The sequence below is a fragment of the Aspergillus alliaceus genome (genome assembly GCF_009176365.1).
Source record: "Aspergillus alliaceus strain CBS 536.65 unplaced genomic scaffold BDW43scaffold_65, whole genome shotgun sequence".
Taxonomy (NCBI): Eukaryota; Fungi; Ascomycota; class Eurotiomycetes; order Eurotiales; family Aspergillaceae; genus Aspergillus; species Aspergillus alliaceus.
In genome coordinates, this window is record NW_022474748.1 from 27,593 (window position 1) to 50,379 (window position 22,787).

At 46.6% G+C, this 22,787-nt stretch overlaps 7 protein-coding genes across 7 annotated transcripts; 3 read left to right on the top strand and 4 right to left on the bottom strand.

The window, feature by feature from the left end:
- Positions 1-5,779: 5,779 nt before the first annotated feature.
- BDW43DRAFT_291316 (non-ribosomal peptide synthetase) lies at positions 5,780-8,616 on the bottom strand. Its single transcript, XM_032043598.1, has one exon. The coding sequence runs from the start codon at positions 8,563-8,565 to the stop codon at positions 6,109-6,111; it is 2,457 nt and encodes an 818-aa protein (XP_031895238.1). The 5' UTR covers positions 8,566-8,616; the 3' UTR covers positions 5,780-6,108.
- Positions 8,617-10,193: 1,577 nt separating this feature from the next.
- Positions 10,194-11,954, top strand: BDW43DRAFT_315902 (FAD-binding oxidoreductase; the record flags this gene model as incomplete). Its single annotated transcript, XM_032048161.1, has 4 exons — positions 10,194-10,334; positions 10,395-11,550; positions 11,614-11,743; positions 11,831-11,954. The coding sequence occupies 4 exons, from the start codon at positions 10,194-10,196 to the stop codon at positions 11,952-11,954; spliced, it is 1,551 nt and encodes a 516-aa protein (XP_031895239.1).
- A 743-nt stretch (positions 11,955-12,697) lies between these two features.
- Positions 12,698-14,732, bottom strand: BDW43DRAFT_322967 (thiamine pyrophosphate-binding protein; the record flags this gene model as incomplete). Its single annotated transcript, XM_032049650.1, has 6 exons — positions 14,487-14,732; positions 13,705-14,347; positions 13,632-13,665; positions 13,531-13,595; positions 13,001-13,476; positions 12,698-12,967 (listed from the first exon to the last, which is right to left on the bottom strand). The coding sequence occupies exons 1-6, from the start codon at positions 14,553-14,555 to the stop codon at positions 12,698-12,700; spliced, it is 1,557 nt and encodes a 518-aa protein (XP_031895240.1). The 5' UTR covers positions 14,556-14,732.
- Positions 14,733-15,900: 1,168 nt separating this feature from the next.
- Positions 15,901-16,248, top strand: BDW43DRAFT_315904 (alpha-acetolactate decarboxylase-domain-containing protein; the record flags this gene model as incomplete). Its single annotated transcript, XM_032048162.1, has 1 exon — positions 15,901-16,248. The coding sequence occupies one exon, from the start codon at positions 15,901-15,903 to the stop codon at positions 16,246-16,248; it is 348 nt and encodes a 115-aa protein (XP_031895241.1).
- A 218-nt stretch (positions 16,249-16,466) lies between these two features.
- On the bottom strand, positions 16,467-17,912 carry BDW43DRAFT_291318 (uncharacterized protein). Its single transcript, XM_032043599.1, has one exon. It carries the CDS (start codon positions 17,715-17,717, stop codon positions 16,476-16,478), a length of 1,242 nt encoding a protein of 413 aa, XP_031895242.1. The 5' UTR covers positions 17,718-17,912; the 3' UTR covers positions 16,467-16,475.
- Positions 17,913-19,297: 1,385 nt separating this feature from the next.
- BDW43DRAFT_322971 (uncharacterized protein) lies at positions 19,298-21,453 on the top strand (the record flags this gene model as incomplete). Its single annotated transcript, XM_032049651.1, has 5 exons — positions 19,298-19,567; positions 19,660-19,901; positions 19,975-20,520; positions 20,572-20,681; positions 20,738-21,453. 5 exons carry the CDS (start codon positions 19,298-19,300, stop codon positions 21,451-21,453), a joined length of 1,884 nt encoding a protein of 627 aa, XP_031895243.1.
- A 368-nt stretch (positions 21,454-21,821) lies between these two features.
- On the bottom strand, positions 21,822-22,732 carry BDW43DRAFT_291322 (uncharacterized protein). The gene is made up of 4 exons (XM_032043601.1): positions 22,588-22,732; positions 22,445-22,519; positions 22,016-22,193; positions 21,822-21,950 (listed from the first exon to the last, which is right to left on the bottom strand). Exons 1-4 carry the CDS (start codon positions 22,624-22,626, stop codon positions 21,865-21,867), a joined length of 378 nt encoding a protein of 125 aa, XP_031895244.1. The 5' UTR covers positions 22,627-22,732; the 3' UTR covers positions 21,822-21,864.
- Positions 22,733-22,787: the final 55 nt, after the last annotated feature.

The window sequence follows — 22,787 nt, forward strand, 5'->3', positions numbered from 1 at the left end:
GTGGCGATCAACCTGTACTCTACAAGGGCTGTATCAAACTCAATTGCGAATCAATCCAAACCTAACTGCAATCATCGAGAGTGAGTATACAAATTATAGATTGAAAACCCCAAAGATCTGCGCGCCACCTCCGTCTGACTTCTGCCGGTGTCATAATGTAAGGTTGTTATTTGTCTACTAGTTAAGTTAGTTACTGAATGATGATGTAAGAAAAAGGGATTTTTGAGGATTAGGTATTCTGTATGTTCCCTGACATTTACTGTTTGATGTCCACACATGCAAGCAATCAATTGTCTATTTCCACTTGATCATTTTTCAGGCCTCTTTGACGAAAATAAACATTGTTGAAGCTTTCACACATATTGTATTACATTCGAGTTTGGTCATACCTTATCCTAGAGATTTGGAGTTAAAACGTGGAAGTACATCAAGTATGTCCTGTCGACGACAAACTAATGGCTGTCAATGACAACAGAACCACAGAAACATAAAACAAATGTGTTTAATACACCATAAGCCTCATTAATGGTTTGTTAACATAGCTACACCCATAAAATGTCAGCGTTATAGAACGTCATAGATCGATTTTCGCAGTCATTTCCTGTTACCGCCGGAAGGAATGAGAGGAGTTGTATATTTAAAACGAAGGTCATAAGAAAAATTGTAGCAGCAACGATTTCTAAGAAAGTATCATTTTTCTATATAGTGTATGTTTAAAGCTCATTCTCATCCAGCTATCAATTTGCATGCTCCCCTTTACACCTTCACTGTCCCGGTCTTCATCACAGGACTGCAAAACCCTCTCGCACATACTGTCAAAGGGAGAGTCTCATTTTAAATCAAAGGGTCTGCCCCTTAGCGACCTCATCAATGCGTCCCTTCACGCAAACATTAATGGACTGGGTTTCCAGATCAGGACCGCCTGTAACACAGCCAAACTTAGCATTGCGCGGATTACCCAAACTGAGAATATACCAATGAAAGACGAAGAATCCACAGTGGAAGAGCTCCAAGCCCGAATCGCAAAGACTATTGATCTGCTTAGAGAAGCCAAGGAGAGTGATTTCGTGGACAGGGAAGGCAAGGAATTGACGATGAAGTATGGCCGCAGGAGCTTTCTTTCAATGGAGAGAGTTATGTGAGAGAGTTTGCGCTGCCTAATTTCCACTTCCACACGACTATGGCATACGCAATTCTGAGGAGTCAGGGCGTGGAACTGGGCAAGCGGGATTTTTTGCCTAATCTTCATCTTTAATTCTAATTTGTTCTTGCGAGGGAAGCACTATAGTCTACTGGATTGTTCTTAGAGCTTCGAATACAACATGCCAGTAGAATACATATAATGTGGTTGCGTTGGCGCCAGAACTGGCGCGTCTCTAGCCTAGCCCGCCTTTTGCTTGCAATTTGAAATCTGCCTTGCAACAAAGTGTAAAGGAAAATTCAGGAAGAATATTGCATTGCCTAGCTCCCTTTGTTCGAGTCGGTTTTAATTCTTATTACTTAAGAGCTATATGAAACGTCCGAGTTTGTTCATGGAAAGGTAGCCGAGCCTGGGATCCGGCGGCCTGATATGCATTGAGATCGTCGGAAGGAAAACAGTCCCACAAAATGCAAGAATCATTATATTGCGGAAGATTACGCTTCCACTTTCTAACAGCACTTAGCGCCCAATGTTGTAAACTAATATTCCAATTCTCACTGCTCAAGTCTTAGGTAGTACGGCAGCCGTGTAGGCATGAGTAACGCAGTACAAAAATTGTCGTAAAACCGCTGCCACAATGCCTTCAAACAAAAGCAATGTGACCCTAAAACGGCATGCGCATATGCATGAATTGATACATTCGATGAAAGAGATGGACACTCAAGCGCCCATACCTTCTGCCTGCCTCAGGGCCATCTGATCAGGCTGTACGATATTTTCTGTCTCGAACTCTTCTGTTTGCGGCAGTTCTAGATGAAACTTATTTGTTGCAGCCGCTGACACTGAGAAGTTTTTCCGCGGTAAGCTCTAACAGATTGCCACCTTCTGTTTTATCAGCGGATAAAAAGTGCAGGTGAAGACCGGTAACAGTTACTGGGATTATAAACTCAGAAGACCAAAACCCAGAGATGCAACCTTTTTGGTTCTGCAAAGAATAAATGCTTTATCGTTGCACAACCTCACTGGAGTTTCGCGCGGACGAATTTGGGGCCCAGTGACCTGGTATGTCAGTCAAGAGAAGAACCCTTCAATGAGAAAGGGGAGACACTTGTTTTTGCTGAACTTATAAACATGCAGGAGCTCGCTTAAAAGTTTCTCATGTGTCAGAGTGCTAAGTTTAACCTCTTATTGAGCTTGAAGTAGGTGGCTATAATGAAGGGCACTGTATCAGAGGAACTGATGGGCCGCGCGCCTCCAGTTGAAGTGAATTCACTCTCAATGATCACAAGCTCTTTATCAAGGCTCGCCAGCGTCCCAATGCCATGGTCGCCTTTGGAGAGTACATGGGCTGCCGGAATACCACTCATACACAGACCCTGTGCAAGAGCACTGATAACTGAGTATTGATAGATCTGGTTGGATTCTGCCATAAATTCTTATTGGCTATTGGCCTTTACGTTTCTGATAAGACAGGCTAGCATAACCCGAAGGCCTCAGTGGATATTATATGATAGGGTGTGTGATGCGGTTGGTTAAATGACATGTTGTACCTTACCTCCCAAAACCATGACGTAGCGGCTTCTATGACCTCGTGCATATTGACGCAAGATTTGTTTAGGTCAGAAATGTGGAAAGTGACGTGGCGGAATAGGGATGCATAACAGCTCATACCTCTGGGCAGTCCATTACTGTCTATATCATTCAATGAGGGTTCATTGGCGCTCAGTGTTGGTTCTTGTTACATAAGAGCAATAATTCTATTAATATATACTAGCTACGTTGCGTATATTGACCACGAGCACCCAATGGCAGTAGGCCGTGTGACCATTGTTAATATGCACTGATGATATTTGGATCATCAAAGATGGTTTTCCTGGTGTGAGGTGTTGTTGTTGGAGGGTGGAGGATTGTTCTCATTCCTATAAGAAGCAATGCAATAATAAGCCTTTCCTAGGTTTGGAGCAGGATAATACCACAACAAGACCTCAGGTTGATTTTTCCTTTGTGCAACCAGTAGGAACTATGTTATTGGGATGAATTGACCTGCCCATTATGGATAGGGTTCGGTGAGAGAGTATATGCTCCTGATCTATGATATCAGGGCCATCCGCAGTCAGAGCTAGCCGCAATGGTTTGCGATGTTGCAAAACGTCAGTTCTAGGAGTGAGGTCATTTCGCTACTCGTGTAGTATAAATTTATCTAATATCTTTGGAGTAAGCACACAGTTGATTTAAGTTTCGAATAACTCCTTAACAAGCTGTAAGACATACACCTGCCACTGATCGTTGATGCTTGAGTGAATCATCCATGTGCATCACCGCTTTCATTTGAGAGTGAGATATATGAATCTTGACCAGTTAATTGGCCTCTAAGGGGGCGACATTTTTAATTATATTTTATCCGCCCTTGGTGTGGAATATGTTTGTGAGTCACAATCCTATTAAAGGTCAACAGTCGCTGAAAGCATAGTAAATGAACTTTTTGTACAGTAGGGTACCCTGGTGGGGCTCCACTTCCTTTATTTGATGGAATATACGGCACTGACAAGTTTTAATTCATACGCACCATGAGCAAGGTGCCGGCCACACGGTGGAGGGATACGCTCAAGGGACAGGCATGCCAGGAGTAGTGCTCGTTACACCCAGTCCAGGCACCTCCAATTGGTAATTTCCATGCTGAAAGCGCTACTAGATGGGAATCCCATGGCTGTCATCTTTTGGTAAGTTGCGACCACTACGCAGGGCACAAGTGCCATTCAAAAAATAGATGTTCATGCCTTTGCTAAACCATGCACGAAATGGTTCACCGTCATGAATGTAACTAAAGAGCTGCCCTCATCTCTGCAGAAGGCTTTTAAGCATACTATGCACGGGCGACGGGGTCCGGTTCTAGTAGCCATCCCTAAAGATATCAGCTCAGAGGTTTTAAGCAGAACGGCGTATGCACAAGCTCTAGAAAGCTATACATCCAAGACTCAAGGTATCTCCGACATAAACGCTACAGAAGACACAGTCTCTGAACAAACCAAACAGATGATTCGTTGGTCAGCACAGTTGATTAGTCGTGCGAAATGACCAGTAATCATTGCAGGGGATGGAGTTCTCTGCAGTCGTGCTTGGGCCAGCGCTAGTTTCTAAACTGTCAGAGAAAGCTCATATGCCCGTTGCCACCCCACATTCTCGGCTTAGGAAGCTTTGATGAGGGTAAATCTGAGTTAGTCCATATGATGGGTACGTAAGGAGCAGTGTATGCAAACTATACTGTGTAGAATGCTGATTAATTCTGGCACAAGGCACCAGACTTGATGCGCGTGTGCTTGGTGACCCTGCAAAGTTCTCACCGAAGACACGTGCGACAGAACAGGACAATTGTGGAAGAATCAGTCAATTCGATCTCGAGCCAGGCAATGTTAGAGTTGTAAAGTCACTGGTGGGGTGTATTGAGGCTTGAGAGACACCCTACCGGCTCTGACATCGCAGATCCAACTGCAGAAACCTTGAGTCACCTGGTTCAAACAAATCCAAGCGTGGAAGGAAGGAAAAGAACCTATTTCCATCGCTTCTGGATGGACACAGAAATGATGACCCAACGCCTCACCAAGTCGTGGTTGAGCTTGATCGGCAGCTCCGCCAGCCGCCTATGAAGGCGATTATTTCCACCTGGCGTGGGTCAGCACCGAATGGGGACAGCTCGAAGCTTTCACTGGCGGACCCCCCGGGCATTCCTAACTTCGGGCAGCATGGGCACAATAGGATTCGGTCTTCAAGCTGCAATTGGCGCCCAACTGGGCTGCCCAGACTCGTTGGTGATTGACTTGGATGGAGATGGATCATTCAACTTGACCATGGAGGAACTACTGACGGCTTCACAGCGCAAGGTTCCAGTTAAAGTCATCACCTTTGGCAACCTGTCAACCGATCCCCGTTGATAGCGAATCTATGGTAATCGCTAGTAAACGGTATGATTCGGGATGAATGAAGGTCCGATTTCTGGCAATCTAGATATCTAACTAACTACTTATAATCGACTAAATGAAAACTCTGTAATCATGGTAGAATCCAGCGATCTGATTGGCCCAGCCAGAATTCGGTTAAATATCGATATCCGATACTCTCCGGATTCGATATGGTTGACACAACCACAGACAAAAAATGATGCTACAATACTAGCAGACCCACTACACTGGCCGTCCGGCGTGTGTGCGTCCTCAGAATGCAGACTTTGTTCTTCTAGCAAAGAGTATGGGTTGCTTGGGATGTCGATGTGGCTCTCTTACAAGGTCCTGAGGATGGTATACAATGGCTTTTAGAAGCTGCTGAGCTGGCTGTTCTGGACGTCGAGCTCGGCAGTGAACCTCATATGCTTCCTATCGTACGAGTAGGGCTTCTTTGGATACCTCTTTGACAGAAGGAAATCGAAGCGCTCAATATGATGTATATTGGTTTCCACAGCGCATTACCCAGCTTGTCTCGGAATTGAATCTTTCAGTCCTTTTGTCCCACCATACTAAAGCAACCGCAATCAGTAGTTACTGTTACATAAGAGGAAGCCAGCGGGGGTAAGTTCTGCATCAATAGTTTCTGTACCGCCAGTCACCCAAAGTGTATGTATTCGTCTTGAGAGCTTTACTTTCCGACCACACCATACGCATACTTGTAAAATTCCTACCAAGAACTAATGTTGAATTCGCTAAGCTAGCAACGTTCATGGATCACTAGTAACTTTATATGGCCAATTGAAAATCAACGAAGGTCTGATTCTTCTAAAACGAATGACTATCTAGCTACTATTTATGCTTCTCGATAGCGGTGGAATTTGAAGCTATTCGAACGATCAAATGCTACCGAATATTCTGCCAAGGGTGGCAGTGTTGCACTAATTCGTAGTCTTCCTAATCTGGCAAGCGGTCATATAATTCAATAACTAATCTCGGTTGTGCTCCCATTCGCTTACCCATTACCTCATGTCAGAGGCTGTAGTAATGCCTCTCGACCCAAAAGTCCACATATCGTCTTAGTAACTCATGGCTTAATGGGATATACTTGATCTCCGGCCGGTCCGCCAGTGCTTGCACGGCATTCTGAGTGTTGTACACGGGTGTCTCTGTACTTGTCTGCATCCGGGTGAAGTCCTTAAATACCGGCTCCTGCAGCATTGGGAGCATTGGCTGCAGGGGACTTTCTGAGTGCTCTTGGATCTTGTTCACCCAGTCATGGTAGGAAATTTTTTCCATTGGAAATCCCGCTCGGATCAGCAACTCATATGTTCCTTCGATGCTGACAGATTGGGCGGGATCGGGTGAAAGCAGATGGTAGGCTCGGCCGAGATTTTCAAACTTGGACGCAATATGGAGCATGGCTGAGCACACGTAATCGACTGTGACGTACTCCAGACGTTGGTGAGGAAGATGGGGAAATAATCGGATTTGGATGCACGCCATAATAAAGCGTGCAAAAAAGTCGTCGGGATTTCCAATGGCCCGTTCGCTGTCTCCAAGTATGAAGCCTGGCCGGTAAATAGCTGTGGGCAGGCCACGAGCTCTTGCTCTCTGAACCATTTCGTCTGCCACCCATTGACTCTGTGCATAGCCCATGTCATATGGCAACGATGTTGCATGGGGTTTGAGTGGCTCATCCTCAAGCACTTGCTTGGTTTTATTAATGAATCCAGTTACGTTCCATGAGTCAATAGAGGAGAGATAATGGAGTGGTTTTAGTCGGCCGTTGCTGGCGAGCTTAATAACGTTCCGTGTACCTAGGACATTAGATTCGAAGTGAGCCTCGTAGGGCTCGCACCAATTGACCTTTGCTCCCACATGGAAGATAACGCTGGCCCACCCGGCGAGCCATTTGTAGTGATCTTCTGTCATACCCAGAGTGTCGTCTGCCAGGTCTCCTTCAATGACGATGATTTTCTGTGTCCTCTCGAGGCTGCCATTCCACAACCGATACTTCTCCAGGGCCTGCTGAATGCGATCCGCTGGTGTTTGTTCGCCCCGCCCTCGAGCCAAGCAGGCTACTTTTTTGACAGTCTGCATGGATAAAAGCCGGGCCAGCATATACGCCCCAGCGAACCCGGTTGCTCCCGTAAGAAAAACTTTGCCTTCCTGGGCATTTTGCCAGTCTGGAAGTCTCAGTGCATCGTCCGCAAGATGGGCATCCATTTCCCAGCGCACGGTATCCGAAGCACAGGTCCTCTTATCTGTGGTGTTTTGAATAAGCCCTTCAAGTCTTCTCACTGTAGGATGTGCATGCACGTCCTGTAGTGCTACCCTTTTCCCGTAATGGTGCATGATCTGCGCAATCAGTTGAGCTGCTTGTAAAGAAGTCAGGCCCCGGAGGAAGATGTTATCGTCGGGATTGACATGAGGCACTTTGAGAAGCTTTGCAATTGTCGATTGCAGCCAGGCATCGGTAGGGCTTGCGTGAGGAGTTTCCTTGTCACCAGACTCTTCTGTGGTCTGGTTCTTTGTGTTATGGTGGAGAGCATCTCTGTCTACCTTGCCATTCGGAGTCAAAGGAAACTTGGGAACACGCTGGACCTGGTCAGGTACCATGTACGGAGGTAACCTTTCTTCTGCCCAACGAGTAATCCCACTGGGCTCAAACAGGTTATCCCAGGAAGTGGGAATGGCGTACGCAACTAGTGTTTCTGACAGCTCCTCTTGGTGTGATATAACAGCGCACGAATGCACGTCTGGGCAATCCTCCAAAGTGCGTTCAATATCGCCCAGTTCCACTCTGTATCCCGCGCGTTTAATCTGTTTATCCGATCTGCCGATGAAATCGAGGAATCCGGCAGAGTCTCTCCACTGACCTATATCACCTGTGCGGTACAAGCGAGTTGGTGATTCCTCGCCAATGACGGAGGCGTCAACAATTATAAAATGTTCTTCTGTTTCTTTCGGTCGATTCAAATAGCCTGGAGACACTTGAGGTCCTGCAACACTGATTTCTCCCCATTTGTCTGTGTCTGTGATGCGTCTGCCCTGTTCATCTAATAGATAAACCTTGGTTTGTCCAAGAGGTCGTCCAATGCTGATACGTGAATGCTTTGCCTCCTGTTCATCCACTCGACATAGAGTTACGTAGATGGTTGCCTCTGCTGGACCATATGCATCCCATAGGTATTCAGGCGGGTTATTGGCAAGGACCTTCCTCATCGCAGCGGTATTGACGGTCTCACCACCAACGAGGACATGCCGTAGAGAACCGAAGCTTGCTGGCGCATTAAGAGCAATAACGTTAAACAAGGCTGTCGGAATAATCATCGCTTTGACCTTGGCATTTTCCAGGAAATTACCCAGAGTAACCGGGTCAGTGATGATTACTTTAGGCACTCTGACAATTGTTGCACCAGACAGTAGCGCCCCCCATATCTCAAAAAGCGAAAAGTCAAAGCCCGGGTTAATGAAGAGACTCATGCGCTCCGAAGGGTTAAGTAGAAGACATGGGAATGAATGCAAAACATGGAGGATCCCACCGGCCAGTATTTGGATCGGCTTGGGTTTGCCTGTAGAGCCGGAGGTGAACATGATATGACTCCGGTGGGTGACCGGACAATCAGCCCGTGAGGTAGTGCTGTCCTGGTCGACCGTAATTTCCGCCTCAGTGGCACTTCTCGCGTAAATGATTTTAAACTCATGTAAATTCTCTTCCATGCCTTTCTTGGTGATTATGTGCCGTGCTTCTATATCATGCAGCATACTTGCAACGCGCAGAGCAGGGGTGGATGGCTCAATTGGGACACAGGTTCCCCCAGCGCGAAGGACAGCAACCTGAGCTAGGACTTGTTCATAGCCCGATTCGAGGTAGATACAAACGGGTTCCTCGCACTTCACGCCAGCACTATTAAGATTTTGGGCTAGTATGTCCGCCCGTGCAATCAGCTGCCGGTAGCTAATGCTGAAATCGCCATCCAGAAATGCAGTTGCCTCGGGGGCAGACCTTGCACGCTGAATCAGAATTTGCTCCATTATTGTAGGGGATGTTGGTAAGGTTCGGACTGAGGTTGGAATCCTATGCTACAAACAAAGTCTGGGCATTATCTTCCTGTGATGAAAATGAAGTCAATGACGAGCGTTTCCCTTCTTATAGTCTATGGTCTAGCGTACAGGCTGTAAGGAAGAGAGTAAGGTGACGCACTCCATTCACTTGAGGTTGTTGGTCAGTTGCATAATTCAGTCCACACACGAATGAGAGCCATGTGACGCATATGATCATTGAGCTTTGCCCGACAGTTAACGTTGTGTGGCTACGACATTACGAAGCAGTGCATTTTTCGACAGTTAGCTTACGAATGAATTTCTGAAAGGGTCCCACCATCGAAGGGAAAATTTCTCCCTCCCTTTGAATATAGCTTCATGCTTGACTGTGCATTGGCAAGAGAAAAGAAGCATAATGGATAAAACGCAGATGCAGCAGTAAGTTATTGCCGGTAACAGTGTGCGGCATCAAGTATAGTGTGGTGGCGTTTTACATCTTTACGCCGTGTATTTCCATGGTTCGGTTAACCTTGTTCTACATGCGTTGAAATTTAGTCCCTAACCGTACTCTTCTTCGCATACTACAGAAACTTCCCAAGTGGCAGAAAGAGTGAAAATTGTGGGGTTGGTCTCTCTGACGAAGAGTGCTTCAGCTGAAATCACGATGGGGCGACAACAACCTTTCTATTTCTTAAGGAACAACGATGTATATGTTAAGTCCCATGAGCATTGTCATGTTACACAGACCCAACCTTTTCCGTTCTTCAATGTTCTTTTGGCTATTGGAAAGTGCCCTGGGAGATCCCTTCAGTGATCTCATTGTGATGATGAGACTCGCTGCAAATGGACAAAGTGGCGACAATACTAGGATCTGGAACCAGCTATACGAGTTGACCTAAATCATAGCGGGAGAATGGGGAAATGGTTAGCAGAAAAACAGAAAAGGTCAAAAAACTTATTGTTCCCGCTCCTTAGGCCTCTGGCTCATTCTTCAACTACTGCCAGTTTCATATCTCACTTAATTGGGTTCTATTTTTAAAATAAGTTACGGTCGTAGAAACTTCAAGATGTCCGATTCCATCATTACGCTCAACCAAATCGAGGATCTCAAAGCAAGGCTTGGGAATCATGCAACTCCTCACAATCCAGGCTCTGAGGAGTATGAAAGGTGCTTACAGCGATGGTCTGCTATCGGCTATCTACGACCGGTAATGCCGTCTTAATAGTGGAGAGGAACTGAGAGCTAATGACATATCCTTCTCATGTAGGGCCTGGTCGTTTGCCCAACGGATGCGCAAGGCATAGCAAGGACCGTTAAGTTTGCGATGGATCACCACATTGATCTTGCAGTTAAGGGTGGGGGTCACTCCACTGACACCTCTGCGTCCAGCAACGGAGGAATCCTGGTCGATCTACACCATCTAAAACAGGTGAATGTTGATCCCGTCACCAAGACAGTCTCCGCCCAAGGGGGAGCATTGTGGGCAGATGTGAATCGAGCAGCCGCCCAATACCAGCTAGCCGTTGTCGGGGGAACTGTCAGTGAGACAGGAGTTGGAGGGCTCACATTGCGCGGAGGTTACGGATATCTCACTCCCCAATATGGACTCGTCATTGATAATCTTCTCTCGGCGAATGTGGTTACAGCTGAGGGAGCGGAGGTCCTGGCATCAGAAAACAATAATCCAGACTTATTCTGGGCTCTACGAGGTGCTGGACAGAATGTTGGGGTCGTGGAAAAATTCATCCTTCAGGCGCACCCACAACCTAATCTGGTCTGGAGTGGCATAAGAAGTTACCCCTGTGACAGGTTACCGGAGGTCATTCAGGCCCTCAACGCGGCTCTTGTTCATCCCCAAGGGAAGGCCGCGGCGCAGTGTGTCTTGGCTTTGTCACCTGAGAACGGGTCTCCGCTCGTCAATGTGGTATTATTCTTCAACGGCTGTGAAGCAGAAGGAAAGAAACATTTTGCGAGGCTGCTTGATATTAAATGCAGTAGCGACGACGTCCGAATGAGACCGTACTTGGATGCCAACACCATGCTTGATGCAGCAGTGACCGCAGGAGGTCGGAAAAAAATACTAGGTGTACATCTGGCTCCACCAGTTCGGTCTGAGTTTGCCTCTAAACTTATGGGAGAATTCACTCATCAACTCGCCATCGAGACAGATATGGCTAAGAGTGCCTTGGAGTTCGACTATTTTGACCCATCCCAGATCTGCTGTATTTCCACAGATAACACCGCTTTCCCCGCTCGCAAGAAGATTCTGAATGGTGCACTGATTCTGCAGTGGACTGACCCTGGCAGGGACGAAGACATTCTTTCGTGGGGGAAGTCCATTCAGGTAATGTGTGAAGAAGAAATACGAAGAGCAGGCCATGAATCAACAGCCTTAGTATCGAACTTCATCGGGTATACACGCGGTAAGTCTGCTGTCGATACAATATTGTCTCTCCCATAGGATGCAAGACTGATTCCATTGCTAGAGGACAACGTAACACCAGCTGACATGTTTGGCATCAATGCGAATCGGCTATTGGACATTAAAAAGAAATACGACCCCTTCAATGTATTTCACAAGTTAAATCCACTTGACCTGCAACAAAGTCGGCAGGGGTAGGAGGTCGACTGCCTATCACAAATGTATAAAAGTATCCCTTAGCCGCTATACACAAGCAACCAACTACATACTGACGAACTTAGGGCTCCAAGGTCGGTTCTGGCCTACCTGCCTCATTCCATGTTCTGCAGCCCCTCTGGCGCGCGGCTCCAAAATGCTTCTGCAATATCCAGCACTGCGCTCACAGTACTGTCCTGGGCAGGTTGAAATGGCTTACTTTCCTTAGCTGTTCATACCGGCCCACTCCGCCTACATGGAATTGTTACGAATCACTTCCAACCTAATAAGGAATGAAGAAATCCAATAAATCCCCTATTTGTGACCCAAATATGAACAATAAGAATCGTCAGATCAGTTTCCAGGAAGCATTCCTAACGAGCTTGATAATATCTATCTACCTTGCATAATTAGCTGTGGCAGAATGCGGAGTTGGCAGCAACTGCTTGCATGAGGACCTGCCCGTAGTACAATAAATTTTGCTTACAATAAGTATCCTTTTCGAGTCATCTCTTAAGGACCTACTTACACCACCCGTCAATTGACCCAGATCGAGGGAGGTGGGGGAAGACAATTTGGTAAATTCCACCTCAGACAGGGGCGATATTCCTAACAGTGATGGGGAAATTCATCTAGAGATGATCTAGAGCTCCAAATGGAGCAACACACTGATAAGAGACGATTATGTTGCGAGGCTTCAGCGCGGAATTCAATGGCCAATCCTTTTATCTCGGTACCCGCCCGGCCCCAAGTAAAACGAATGTGTTGGTTACGATGTTTGGCATGCCGGGATAGATTCCCTCTCATGTGTGCCGCCGAGGTAAATTTACTGGAAAGAGCTAGCTTGAATATGGGAAAAAAAAAAAAAAAAAGAAAAAGGAATTTATACGAATTTTTTAAGAGTTAATCTGTGTAATATGCTGTAACAAATGTCACATATCATATTAAACAATTCAATCTACTTCTGTCAAAAAGGTATCCAAAGATGCCCCAATTCGTACGATGGGAAGCATAGGAGGTTCACTGTAGAGCTCAACATCCAGAACAGCCGGCCCAGCAGCTTCTAGCAGCCATTGTATTCTATCCTTCAGATCTTCTGGAGATTTGCACCGACGTCCCAAGCAACCCATACTTTTCGCTAGAAGAATAAAGTCAGCATTTTGAGGATACACATGTGCACAATGATCATTGTAGTAGGTTTGCTGGAATTGCGTGATCATTCTCTACTCATGGTTATCAAATATGATGACTTTGACTGGTATCCCGTGTTGTGACGCTGTCAGGAGCTCCTCCATTGTCATGTTAAAAGAACCATCTCCATCCAGGTCAACTACTAACGAGTCTGGGCGGCCCAGTTGAGCTCCAATGGCAGCGGCGAGACCAAATCCCATCGTGCCCATGCTACCCGAAGTGATGAATGTCCGCGGGTACCGCCAGCGATAGCACCGCGCAGCCCACATTTGGTGTTGACCCACCCCGGTAGTAATGATCGCCTTGGTGGGCAGCATCCGGATCTGCCGATTAAGCTCACTCACAATTTGGTGGGGCAAGATTCGCATTTTATTATCATCGCCGTGCTGCTTATTCATGAGTTGCGGGAACGGGTTGTTCTTCTTCCACGTTTGGATTTGCCTCAACCAGGAGACCCGATTGGTTTGCTGTCGGATTTCTGATATTAGAAGGGGTAGGGTGTCTGTTAAATCCCCATACACCGCACCGGTGGCCTTAATAACTTTGTTTATATTTCTGGGCTCAATGTTAAATTAAATAATTCTGCCACTATTACTTCTCTCTGCAGCTCGAGCCTTCAGTGCGAAACTTGCTGGATCAGCAACTGCATGTTCATCAAGTCTAGTACATAATGCCAGAATCAAGTCAGTATTTTACACGGTATAGTTTATATATACTGCTCTATATATCCCTATCATGTGGACAGTCTCGGGTCAGCTTTCATTGAAACTTCCTGAACCGAGAAGTGTGGTACCAATGGGGATATGAGCTTTTACTGACAATTGGGCAAGTAGTGCTAGCCTATCACGACTGCTGAGAATACCATGGCCTGCAATGATTACCGGTTGTTCTACACGACCGATCAACTGCGCTGACCAGCAAATAATCTGTGTGGTCTTATCAGATACTAGATTTTCTGTAGTGTGGGTGCTAATAATATCATGATATTGCGGTATAAAGTCTAAAACTTTTTTGTATACTTTACGGCTAAAAATCGCCGAGCTGATATCTTTAGAGATGGCTACTAGTACTGGTCCTTGCTGACCGCACATAGCTTGCTCAAAGGCATAATCCAGGGACAAGGGCAGCTCCTCAATTAAGTTTACAATAGTAAGCCATTTTGTGCATGGCTTGGCGAAGGCCTGAATGTCTATTTCCTGAAAGGTATTTATGCCTTGTGCAGTGGTCGCAACTTGGCCACAGATAACCACTATTGGATTCCCACCCAGCAGCGCGTTCAGCATGGGAGTCGCTAGATTAGACGTGCCTGGACCGGACGTTACAAGCACGACTCCTGGCTTGCGAGTTGCCTGGGCATATCCTTCCGCCATATGGCCAGCACCTTGCTCATGATAAGTGAGTATAAACTGGAACTTATCGGTGTTGTATATTCCATCGAATCAAGGAAGGGCAGCACCACCAGGGTAGCCAACTGTACCACAATAAGTTACATTACGCCCCCAATGAAAGTGTTTGACAACCGTTGCGTTAAGACTCACAAGCGCTATCCACACTTGGTGTGGATAGCAGAGAATGAAAGACGTCACCGCCTCTGAGCCCAATTAAGTGCTCGAAATTCATCTCTTTTTCCTCGATGGCAAGCACCGATTCCCGCGGACAACTAAACCAGGTCAATGTTGGAAAAGGCTAGGGCTTATTTTAAGTCTCACGTCTTGCCAAAGAATTGAGCCACTTAGTATACAAGACTACACCAAGAAGTTCAGGCACATTTATACTGGCACGCTTACTGAACGTCACCCTGCTCCTCGATGTCGTGTTCGATAGAGTCAGTATCACAAAACACTGACTTAATGGACTCTGGACGCCCTGAGATCATAGACCGTGAAGTGGCCCAAGATGTGATAAGCATAATTAGTTACTAAATCGTGGAACCCGCCGCCTAATAGCACGGAAGGTTGGTAATAAAGCTTAACAGGGAAGGAATACGAAAAGTATGACGGTTAATTGACGATTCTACAGCCACGCAGTACCCTATTACTACACTGAATAGTGCCACAGGCCTGGCCAAGCACTTCCTCACAAACGCCCAGAACATTCTAAATTGTAGATCTTCATAAACTGAATGAGATTACAGGAAGTTACATCAATGATTTTGGTCCGAGTTATGAAACCGGACAAGGTTTCGAAAGGACACCACGGTAACTCTGCATCTGTCCCAAAGTTCATTTTGTGCACAAGCTCTTCCGCCAATTTTTCCTGGACCGTCTTTTCGCCCTTAACGACAAGTAGAAAACACTCTGGTCTTCATGTGACGGTGTGAATTTGTAAGGAACATATAACATCTCATTGAACCGTAACTACAAGGAGTTGGTAATCCTGTCCCAGCATGCGCTCTCTTATAGAAGGAAGGAACATTAATCACGCTATATCCAGCTACCTGAAACCGCAACAGCGCTCGTTCATTTCGATTGTAAACGAGCGATACGTAGAGAAAACGGGGGGAAAAAAAAGGATAGGAAAGGAGAAACACCCCAGATCCACTCCTCTTAGTTTGACGAAAACCGCCAATAACCAATAAAGGTTAAACTACCAAAAGTGGCCACACGGCCTGATATTATTGGCTGATTGTGGTTATCATACACAACCAAGAATAACCACTTTGGTTGATAGGAAAACCTGGTCCGTATTTTAGCAATATCTGTTATTGAGAACGAAAGAACCCTTGTTGAAGATATACACAACATTGGATGCATTAATTACCGGTGTCATACGAGCTACTATAGGTTTGATTGCGGCACTCAAAGATGGATCCTTACGTCAGTATGCGCGAGGTTGGAAGTCTTTTCAGTATATTTTTCCATGTCCAACATATCATCTCAACAACCGTCTCACGAATTCATTGAGGCCATCCGCTAGTCCTAACCTGTCTAGATCCAATAAGGTCAATAGTCAAAAAAGAGAATCAATGGCAGTGTCCAACAAAATCTACCAGTACTCAGTCATCAGTGCTCTTGCACAGGGTCTGTGTTCGGGAGGCCTTCCAGCAGCACATGTACTGTCTAAAGGCGACCACGGCATTGGCACACTCGCGGATTTTGATGGAGAACTTGTGATCGTGGACAGTCAAGCATACAAATTCACTTCGGCAGGAGACGCGCAGCCCCTTGACTCCTCTGAAACAGTGCCCTTCGTTATGACCACCTACTTCAAGCCCGCGAAGACTCAAATGATACACTCACAATATGCGGCCCGAGGTTGTAGAACAGCCCATGCTTGTTGCTGTCGAATGTTCAGTCTAGCCATGGAAGGCTAACATTGTAGTTCTGATAAGGTATCCCATACATGTGCTACATGCTTCTTCATTCATCTCTACCATAACAGGCTCTACCAAACACGAAAATGCTTCAAGTAGTACATTGCAGAATTGATTAAATAAATAATTAATCCTCTTTCTTTGGTTGATGCAGGTATTGATGTTTAGATGATAACTGTAGAGACAGCTCCGGGTAGACCTACAACCCGTTAAATGACGCGAGGCCCTTAAGACGTACCCAGGCGGCAGAAACATGAAGCTTTGATGGGAATATCTGCTACAGCAAGCGCGAGCTTTACTGCAGGCTCGACAACAGCCGCTTGCTCCCATCTTCCTAACCGTGTCAAGCACTCATAATACCCTTGCAGCGACCAAACATTGTTTGGATGGCGGCGGGGGCGGATTAGTGTATCATCAAGTCCAAGATCTGCGCGGTATACGTTGGCCGCTTCCTCGAGATGGCCCTGTTCCAGGAGAAGCGCTGCGTAGGTATGTCGAGTTGGTTGCATCCACGACCGTGGTTCGCTATATGGGAGCTTGTCGTCAAGGCCGATGGATATTCGCAGATATTCAAAGGCATCGGCATAGTTTTGACGGCGATACTCGATTTCTCCATTCAGCATGGCCGCGGCCACTGCCAGGGTCTGCCGACACTTGCCATTGGAGGCAAGGCGGGTCTCTGGGACGAGTGCATAGGTCTGCTGGAAGAGCTCTCGTTGCCTTAGGGCTCCATTCATATCCCCAGTAGCTGCGCAGGCAATTCCCTTGGCGTAATGAGCAGTTGCCGTTGTGACTTTGTAAAGTTCAGAATCACTTGGTAATCCCATCTGTTTCAGCTCCTTCCACATTCCAAAGCGCACCATGACATGTAGGCGAATTGACATAAAGTTCTCCAGCCAATCAGCCATGGGTGGGGATTGAATCCGTAACACGTTTTCGGGGACTAAAGCTTCCATCCGAGCGACGGCATCCATTGCTGTTTTGAGCTTCCCCGCAAACATAGCAGCATGGATGAGGGAATGATAGTCATGAAGTCGATAGAATGTGTAAAAGTTGTATGGGCCTGCGCGGCGCACATACTTGTCATCAGCTAGAGTAGCCTTGTAATTGGAAGTAATTGAACGTCGCCAATCACCGATCAGAACGTCGAGGTGAGTGGGCATGTGGTGGATGTGGCCTGCATCTGGCATCAAGTCACGCAGCTGGTCAGCAACATTGACGCCCAATTCCGGATTAGGCGACATTTCAATATAGTGGATATAGATGTGCAGCAGTCCTGGATGCTTATCAGACCCTTCTTGAGTCAGAGCGCGTTCGAGCACCTTCTTGACGTCCATCGTTGCGGCTTTTGGATTTGGTTCGCCGGTAAACAAATCCCAGAGCGCCCAGGGAGTCTGATTCATCAACGCATCCGCGTAGATGACAGCAACATCCAGGTCATCGCTAAACGCTCGGTAGATAGATCTCATCGCCGTCGCATATCCATGATTCAGCGCCGACTGCTCCGTAGTATTGGCTGGAGATGACCTCTGAAATCGCCATTGGATGGCTTCGATCAGCGCTTGCTCGATTGGAGTCGCATCTTTTGCAAGCCCTTTAGCTTTGCGTGATGCCTCGTATCCCCGTTTCACGCATGCCTTCAAGTCCTCTCCATCAAAACGCTCCCATGGTTTGTTGTAGTTTGGACCCAGAGCATATGCTAGTCCCCAGTATGCTATAGCGCACGAAGGGTCGTGGACAGTAGCTTGTTCAAAGCAATAGGCGCTCTCGACATGGTTAAAGGCGTAAACCCACCTAAGGCCACGATTGAACCAAGTCTGAGCATTTGGGTTGGATGTGGTGATCTTCCGACTGAACGAGCCGAGATTGTAGTATTCGTCGCTAGCCAACACCGGTGGCATGACATCTGACTCATGAGTCATAATGGAGGAGCTACACCGGGTGTATGCAAATCAGCAAAGAATAAAGAGAAGCTATCCTTTGTGGGGGAAGATCTCTTCATAACAGACCGAACTGTTTAAAAACTGTAGAAGCGGGGTCCTGAGGAATATTTAAGTGATCATGAGACAATCGGCCATTGATCGTAGGTCTCCGTACATTAAGACTCTGTTAAGTTGACACCCATATGAAGCGAAACTATGAGATCCTTGATACCAGTGGAGGAAGAAATGCAGAGCGATCTTCTTATAGAAGGGTTTGGTTTATAAAGAGCACGAGTCAGGTTACTGAAGCCATACCCCAAAGTACTTACAGCACCTCCTGCAGAATAATTTTTTACGCGGAAAGTACTATAATGCAGTAACCGTCGTACTCAAGGACATCTAAGAGCAATGCCTCTGAAGTCGCAGGAAGAATTCAGTGTGAAGTATGTACGCAACGCCACCGAAATTTGTGGCCACTACTGGAAATGCTGATGGTGGCCAACTGGACAGTGGATTACGTTACTGGTTCCCTGCAAGAACATCACAGTATCCTCTGGTCTAAAACAAAATAGGGAATAAAACAAATAATAATAAAATGAAAATAAAAGGGAAACTTTAACGTTAGCTCAACAAAGATATGTAATTGTAGATGCCGTATACACAGGATGCAAAAGAGATAAGGTCAGATTTCTGGAAATCTAACTAACCGCGGAAGGATCTCCCATTGATCTGCTCCACCAATATTTTCCGTGCAGACTCGTACAACAACAGCGTATGATGAGAGTCATGGCATAGCTTAACGTCTGAAAACGGCTTTCACTGCGTAATTCTCCAACACGGCCTGTTCTTCCATAATTGTCCTGAAGTTTAAACACGCCGATGCTCTCCTACGCTTCAACCTTACGAAGGGATGACGACTTGGATCTGTCTCTGGTATTCGGCTCACTTGTGGCCCTGTGAAATCTTCTTGCTGGGCTCGGAGTGCTTTTATTTTGCTGGGTAGCGAAGCATCTAATCTATAATAGAAGACCCAGTAGGTCCTAACCGCTATTCCTGCATCTCTCATTCCCTCAGATATAACCTTGGAATCGTGACATAGCTAGTCGATCTGGGCTTGATCCGTAAAGATGAAAGCAGTTGTCTACACTGGTAACAAGAAGATCGCGGTCGAAGATCGCCAGAAACCAACTATTCTGGAACCCACGGACGCTGTCATCAGGATTCTTTATACCACCATATCCTTGAAGGCCACGTCCCGTCTTGCACTCCAGGACGCATTCTTGGCCACGAAGGAGTCGGCATCATTGACTCCCTTGGCGTCGCTGTCACGAACTTCACAGTCGGTCAGACCGTGCTTGTCTCCTGCATCACGTCCTGTGGCACCTGTGGCTACTGCCGTATGAAAATGCCCTCACAATGTGAATCTGGCGGATGGGTTCTTGGGAACGAAATTGATGGCACACAGGCAGAGTAAGCTCCTTCTCCCCAGATCGGCAGCCAAGGCCTCGTAGAAGTTGACGCTGCGTTCCATGTGAAAATGACTAAGCTGTCAGATTATGAGAAGACCGTTGGAGCGGCCACCTGGTCTGCAGTAAATAAATCCGCCAGTGACATAAAGAAGCGAAAAGTGAAGATAGCATTCTTCAGCGCAACGCCACAGGGAGGCGGGGTTGCCCTGATGCGCCATGCCCTTGTCCGGTTCGCTAGGGTGCTCGGTGTAGAACTGAACTGGTAAGTTTTATACCGCCGCACGTGGGCAGCGGCAAGTTCATGAATGCACGCATTTGGGCTCATTTCTGTATAGGTACGTTCCTAAACCACGCCCTGGCATCTTTCGCATCACCAAGAACAACCATAATATCCTGCAAGGTGTAGCACCTCCCGACACACGGTTCACCCCGCAAGATAGGGATACCCTCCGTGACTGGGTACTTGAGAATGCCGAGCGCTTCTGGTTTAGGAAGGCTGGGCCACCAGCTGCGTCTTGGCTCGGGAAGTATGCCATATCGCTTCCTGGTATGAATGAACTTCCCTGGTTGCACAAACATGGCCCACTGGTTCACCCAACCGAGGGCGGCGCCGACGTGATTATCATCGATGACCCGCAGCTGCCGTTTTTAATTCCGTTAATCAAGGAGCGCACCCCGGATAGGCCAGTCATTTTCAGGAGCCATATACAAATCCGAAGTGATCTCATTGCTACACAAGGCACTCCGCAGGCCGAGCCTTGGGAGCTTCTATGGGAGAGTATTAAGCAAGCAGATGTCTTTATCAGCCACCCTGTCCGTGCGTTCGTTCCAAATAATGTGGCCCCGGAGAGGACTGGATATATGCCTGCCTCCACTGATTGGTATGGTCGGCGCTGCTTTTATGTGCATCTTTTGAAATTGACAAATAGCAGGCTGGATGGACTCAATAAACCCTTGGATGATTGGAGTATTTCCTACTATTGCCGAATTTTTAATTCAAGATGTAAAGAGCAGTCTATGCCAACCATTAATTTTCCCAGCGGTGAGCATACCTTGCTCTCTTTCTACGGAACTCCCAAGTGTACTAACGTAATATAGAGGACTATATTGTGCAGGTGGCTCGGTTTGACCCTTCCAAAGGTATATGCGATGTACTCACCTCGTACAATGCCTTCCACAAGCGCCTTTCGGAATCTCGTCCAGACCTGAAACCTCCAAAATTGCTCATTTGCAGCCATGGATCGGTTGACGACCCCGACCTTGCGATTGTGTACAATTCTGTCTTGCAGTTTGTTGAGCAACATCTGAAGCACATCAAGTCTTTAGTCTGCATAATGCGTATCGATCCAAGTGACCAAATGCTCAACACTCTTCTCACCAGGGCAAAGATTGCTCTGCAGCTCTCCACTCGCGAAGGGTTTGAAGTAAAAGTCTCGGAGGCGTTACATAAGGGAAAGCCCGTGATCGCAACGCTGGCTGGTGGGATTCCATTACAAGTTCAACACGGCAAGAATGGGTTCCTAGTCGAGCCCGGTGACACCAATGCGGTAGCTGAGCATCTCTTTGACCTCTGGGCAGACCAAGATTTATACGACCGCATGAGCAGATACGCTGCGAAGAGTGTTAGTGATGAGGTGAGCACTGTGGGTAACATGTTGTCTTGGCTGTACCTAGCAGCAAGATTGTCACAGGGAGAGAAGATCCGGCCAAATGAGGGGTGGATCAATGATATGGCCCGCAGTCAGGCCAACGAACCGTATCATCCGGAAGAGAACAAGCTTAAACGGGTGTTAACAACAAGCAAAGCGATGTAACTGTAGGATTATAGGATTTAATCCAGCGGTCAGCATGATCCAGTATCCGGTATATTTAAAAGCCCAATTAGCGTTCAATTTATAACTAGTTATCGAGCCATCCTATACAGCATGCTATATAGAGGGATAATGTCTCCATTAGCACTATGTCTTGAAGCGTACTCAAGACACATTTCGTTTTCCAGATGCCACCTTTGCTGAGAATGATCGCCCTATGTGATATTTTGCACTGATGGAAAAGATATCCAAGGCCTCAATACATAGAAAAGCACATATAATACATATACGCCGGTATATCAAATAGTATTCCCAACTGTATCCCACTGAATTTCCCCAACGTCCATTTCTGGCTTCTATTTTATCCTGGACTAGCCTTTACCGATTCACGATACTAAAAGGTGTCTTGAGTACTCAGTATCGTGCTAACCTGATATACCGACGTTCAAAGTCCTGCAACTCCTGCTCGTGAAGATAAGCCTTGACACCTTTGACATACTCTTGACACCATGTCAGTCATCAGCAAACAAAGAGTAGTACCGAGCAATTTAATAGTCAGTCCTACCATCAACAGTAACGTAACCATCGTTATCTGTGTCAGACTTTTTGAATAGCTCGAGCAGCTGAGCTTCGTCGGGCCTGATCGCATTTTTGTGGAATTCCTTCAGAGCGTCCTTGCCCTGGTGCCGTGCTCGTTCTTCCTCTTCCCTATATCGGCGATTCATGCCCTGAATTAAATCACCCTGAGAAAGTAGTCCTGCGATTAGAATCAGCATCTCAGAAAATATGGATACAGCATACACAGGGTAGGTTAGTATGCCTTCTTGAAAATATGTACATACCGAGAGAGCTTCTCTAGAATTGAATATACATAAGCAGCTTCAACATTGAGCCGGTTTTTTGAACTGCTGATATGTACTTACTTCCTGGAATTATTTCACATTGATTAGAAATATTAGCGTTGAGCTGTAGTAAATGTGTTATCAGTGTTCACCATGTAATGGTATTCATCCTCAAGCCGGCTGTCTAGGGAGTTATCATTCCTGCGCGAAACCTTCGTGGGGTCAATCTGATGCAAAGACAATGCACATTAGTAGTGGACAAACACCCACCAGCAATGCAAGGAAGGTACCGTACAGTTTCCGTGCCCTTGTTGTCAGACCAGTTGCCTCCCATTTCTGAGAAGCTTGATGATCTAACGCTAGGTTTGATTATGATATTGGAGTGATCCAAAAGGATGAGTGGAAAAATAAAGGGGCTTTTATATATGATATTATTAGCACAATGGCACCTTTCAATCAGGAAGGGTAAAGGAGAAGGGGTGAGGAGACAGAGGG

Excerpts from the sequence above, each read along its gene's own strand:
- BDW43DRAFT_291322 (XM_032043601.1), bottom strand. The coding sequence starts at position 22,626 with ATGGGAGGCAACTGGTCTGACAACAAGGGCACGGAAACT. Across the intron at positions 22,520-22,587 it reads ACAACAAGGGCACGGAAACT|ATTGACCCCACGAAGGTTTC; the intron begins GTACGGTACCTT and ends TCTTTGCATCAG. Across the intron at positions 21,951-22,015 it reads TGGTTACGTTACTGTTGATG|AGTATGTCAAAGGTGTCAAG; the intron begins GTAGGACTGACT and ends CATGGTGTCAAG.
- BDW43DRAFT_291318 (XM_032043599.1), bottom strand. The coding sequence starts at position 17,717 with ATGAGATCTATCTACCGAGCGTTTAGCGATGACCTGGATGTTGCTGTC.
- BDW43DRAFT_291316 (XM_032043598.1), bottom strand. The coding sequence starts at position 8,565 with ATGAGTCTCTTCATTAACCCGGGCTTTGACTTTTCGCTTTTTGAGATA.